This window comes from Pinus tabuliformis, chromosome 1_1, assembly GCF_031772625.1.
Source record: "Pinus tabuliformis cultivar Carrire ecotype Pingquan chromosome 1_1, CPIR1, whole genome shotgun sequence".
Lineage (NCBI taxonomy): Eukaryota > Viridiplantae > Streptophyta > Pinopsida > Pinales > Pinaceae > Pinus > Pinus tabuliformis.
Window position 1 is genome coordinate 409,568,273 of NC_142297.1, and position 4,645 is coordinate 409,572,917.

The 4,645-nt window shown below is 36.6% G+C and overlaps 1 protein-coding gene across 1 annotated transcript; it reads left to right on the top strand.

Annotated features, from left to right (window-relative positions):
• Nucleotides 1–3,491: 3,491 nt before the first annotated feature.
• On the top strand, nucleotides 3,492–4,371 carry LOC149213423 (uncharacterized). Its single transcript, XM_089389022.1, has 2 exons — nucleotides 3,492–3,516; nucleotides 3,875–4,371. Exons 1-2 carry the CDS (start codon nucleotides 3,492–3,494, stop codon nucleotides 4,369–4,371), a joined length of 522 nt encoding a protein of 173 aa, XP_089245148.1.
• The last annotated feature ends 274 nt before the right edge of the window (nucleotides 4,372–4,645 follow it).

Consider the following 4,645-nt stretch of genomic DNA (forward strand, 5'->3'; position numbering starts at 1 on the left):
AATATAAGGGATTACCTCGAGAATTAGATGTAGGGAGGAGGAAATATGCATAGCCTTCTAGGTGCCAACTACGAGAGAATTTCTTGGAGACCATGCCATTGCGGATTTAAGAAAGAATATTTATTAGCAATTGAGAATCTCCTTCCACTAGGAGCTTTGAGAAGCCTTCAGATAAAGCGATTTGGGGACCTTCCTCTAAGGTTTCAATCTTGGTAGCGTTGTTACTATTGCAACCCATATTTTCGAATAAGAGGAAGATGATTGTGCCAAGATGGTCTCTCAACACACCTTCGAAGATTACACCCCATTGGTTATCTTTCAATGCTCCATCAAGGTTGAACATGATAAACTCTTGAGGTGGAGGAAGTGTAGATTCATAAAATTTTATAATTATCATATCTTGAATTTCTAATAAGTATAATTAATTAATTTTAAATTTTATGAATTTGTTTTTCTTTTAAGTTATTAAATTTAAAAAAAAAAAAAAATATTACAACAAAACAACTCATCAATATATATTAATATATTACGAACTTTCATCCATTTTAATCATGAATTAAGTATCAAGAAAAATCAAATTTCTTTAATGGTGTTAATTTATTTATCATTTAATTCCATGTGATGTATTAAAAAGTGTATTCATTAACAAATTTGATCCCTCTTATTATCCAACAAATCTAAATATAACCTTATGGAATATTTTTAGGAGTATAAGGAATAGAAGCCATGAAATTTATTTCAAATGTGCTTATGTTCTTTTGCTTTTCAATTTCATTAAAGAGGAATCTGACAAAATTAAGTTTATATATAAAATATTTTGACTCTCAAATGATCTATGACTTTCTCGAAATGAAGTATTAATTAGCCATGGTATTGAATGTGATTAAAAATATTATTGTATGTTTTTTAAATGTATATATGTATAATTCATATATATATAAGGTATCAATAAACTATGGTATTGAATGTGATTAAGAATATATATCCGAAACCCAATATAGCCTAGATATTAAAACTGTAGATTTTTTTAGCACTGATATTACTTTGATCACCGTGTCTATAATTATTTAATTTATAAAATATATATTTATTAAGATTTGAACAAATTATTATGTTTGATAAATATTTAGAGTTTGCTAGTCTTTCTCAGATGTAACTAAATGGATTAATGGCCCAAGACCCAGAAGTGTCTTGTAGGAGTGAAAGCTTGCCCCTGCAGATTATCAGCATTGATAAGTTACATTTGGGGATAACCGCTAGAAATGATTGTACTCACTTTTGTTTGAACTAAATTATAATAATTTTTCCTGCCCATTAAAAATACACCAACACTAATTTCTTACAATATCATAATATCTATTTTAATATAAGATATGACGGTGAAAATAAAATATGTAAAAAATATTAGTTTAGGCTACCTATTTGGTGATGCCAGTGTGACCTTGGACTTTGGTCTGCACTCCAAGTGATATTTTTAAAATATTTCCGTGTTAATGATAATCGCGCTTAATAAGACATGGGACCTGATCCGTCCCCGAAACCGATACTGCAAGGAAACCTAGGATGAACTGAAATTAGGAAATTCTATCTAATAAGTAATAAGTAAGCTATTTCTGGCAGATTTCAAATGAATTATTCACTTGTGAGGATGTCCAAGTGCTATCCTAATTTGCTAAGGGAGATTATAAGAGTTTCATTTTAGCAAAAATATGTCTTTTGAAGGCCAAGTGCTCTAGTGATACTCCTTAAGATTGAAAAAGGGAAAATGAAGCATCAAAAGATATGTCAAACTATATCATAATAGACATCATTCACAGAGAAATATATATTCTTATATTGTAGTGTATGAGCGCAATTGTCGAACAATAAACACATTTGAGGTCAAGTGTACTTATTTGAAGCAATGATACTTGTGTAAGTGTGATTTTACTAACAAATTTGATGTATCTTTTAGGATTGAAACACATTATGTTTTTGTTTGATTGGCTCTTACCTAAATGCGGACTAGATAGGTTTTTTTGGCAGCTTATTGATCAGCTATGGAAGAGGAGTTAGTATTTTCCATCGAGAGTTCTAGAGCAGATGGTCCTAGATGGAGAGTGGATGATGTAGAGCTGGATGAACTAGGACGCGAGTCACCGGAGTAGTATGTAGAGCCAGTGCCTTGGGGTCTGTTTTTAGGGGCAGGTACTAACATTCAAGGAAAGGATCTCCTACGGTATCTGGCTGGCTGGGCATCTTCTTTCAACCTATATCTCTCAATGCTGACAGGGATCCATTCATAATCAAGTGGTCTAGTTCGAACAGATCCAGGTCTTCAGGTGAGTGGGTTGGTAAAGCAAGGGGTAATGTCGTACCCATCTTTTCCATCCAGCTATGTTTGTCTCATTAGTTCTGGCTTTTTCTAATCAATATCTATCCGGGTCAGTCAGTTAAACGACGATATAAGTAGCTAAAGTTCAAACATCTCAGTCTCAGCTAATAGACAATCCCGCTCGGCTAGATAATTCCATCAAGCCATGTCTACTAAGTTCTGGCAGTTTCAAATTTCCTACTGACTCATCTCAGCTGGGCTCTTCGGTGGTAACATGAGATAAATAAGTTCATAAGTTCATACGTGGTAGCTGGAAATCATAACATAAGGTCTGAGGTAAATAGGTTGTATGAAAAATTCTAAATATCATACTGGTAATGGAAAGGAGTCTTCCTAGCCAGTTCAAATCCCTAAATTGTATTGTTGAGTATATGTACAGAAATTAACCGGCCAGGATCATTCAATACGATGGTATCTTCCTTATTCTATCTAAATATCCTTCTGGATCGATCTCTATATCTCTAGCAACTGGAGACAGATACTATCCTCAACAGATTGGATAAAAAGGAGACAACGTAGTTAGTGTATCCTGGAGGGAGCTGGTAACTTCACTACGGGAGCAGGAACGCAACCTAGTTACGACTAACCAGACATTTCGAACTCAGGCCAGTACTCGAACCTTTCCTTAACCGGCAAGCACTCAAACCGGTTCTTTTGATAAACATTCCTTGCCTTTCACCCGATAACCACCTACCGCCCAGTGAGCCTAGACATTTTCCGCTTCCGATCCTAAGCCCGATAACCCCGCTAGAACGCTCATAAGCAAGCCTATTCCCAGAGAAAGAGACTTACACTAACCCCTGTTAGTAAGGCCTTACCCAGTTAGTATGGTCTTTTGGGAATTCTTTGCCTTTTTAGGGGGAGGGGAAGGAAAGGTCTTCACCGGCTAGATCATCTCAATAAGCAAGCCTTAACCAATAAGCAAGCCTTAACCAACAGAAGAAGGGAGTAGAAGCCCTAACTATATTAGCTAAAGAAGCCCTAACTAGATTATCTCAAGAAGCCAAAAGAGTGGATAATGCTAGTAGGAGAGCAGGTGGATACGCTTCCACGCATAAGGAAGGAAGGCCACAGAATTCATACAGGCAGGCTTATCTCGAAGTAATCAAGTCAAGTAATGTCACGTTTCACTAGGCCTTCAGGTCAGTAGTAAGTAGCTCGAAGTAGTAAGCCTTCCGATAGTCCGATAACTGCCTTTAGCCCGATCTCGAATCTTCTTGGATCTTCTTGCTTGAAAGATTGGATCTTCTCTAACTTAAACCTTCCTTCTCAACAATCCAATATCATAAAGAGGTTGCATGGTATAATCACGTATATAAGCCCAGCTCCGAGGCCAAATATGTCCTCCCGTCCCGGGTAACGGGTGCTTGGGCAGATACTTCTTCCTTCCATTCATCCCAGCTTAGTGAGCCAAGGTGAGATCTTGCAGACAAGGATATAGGGGAAAGTATGGAGGTTCTTACAACCGTTTTCATTTTTGTGTGTATCTTCGCACAACAGTTTTGGGGCAATATCATCCCTTCAGTGAAAACGATAACGATAATCATCATTGGCCTGATGTGGGAAAGACGTTTGCCAGTCATCTCTCCCGCACCCTAATTTCCCATGGACTGTCTATCGGCACCATCGAAACAACCTCCATGCACATAGCAATCTTTTCTAAAGATTATGCCAAGTCAAGTTGCTGTTTAAATGAGCTCCAGATCATGTTGAAGTCGGGGGCACCAATTATTCCGATTTTCTACGACGTAAGGCCTTCGAAACTTCGCTTCGATGTAATTCATACTCGTGTCCTCCACACGTTCCGGTGGACTACTGTTAAAAGTGGAATACAGTATTGTGAAGACCTACGCATGCCGAAACAGGAGAAAATATTTGAGCCGCAAGCTTGTCAAAAGAGAGGCCAATACGACTCCAATAAAATTACAAAATGGAGCACGACTCTTTTTCATGCCTCAGAAATATCCGGTTTCGAGCGGTCAGCCTATGGTGGGTAAGTCTGCCGAATATCCTGAGAAATAGTGTGAGTTAAAAGATTTCCATTTTTTTTTTCAAAAGAGTATGAAATAGTTGGTTATATATATCATAAGGGTTTTATATATTAGTTTAGTATTTTTGATTAAGTATGATTTAAAATTCGATTAGATTATTATTAATATTAGTTTCATAATTAGGTTGAGCCTAGGTGGGTTAGTTTTTCTATTGGATGGAAGAACGATGCACATATTAAGGAGATGTTATTAGTAGGATTGGATGAAGTTGTGTGAAGCT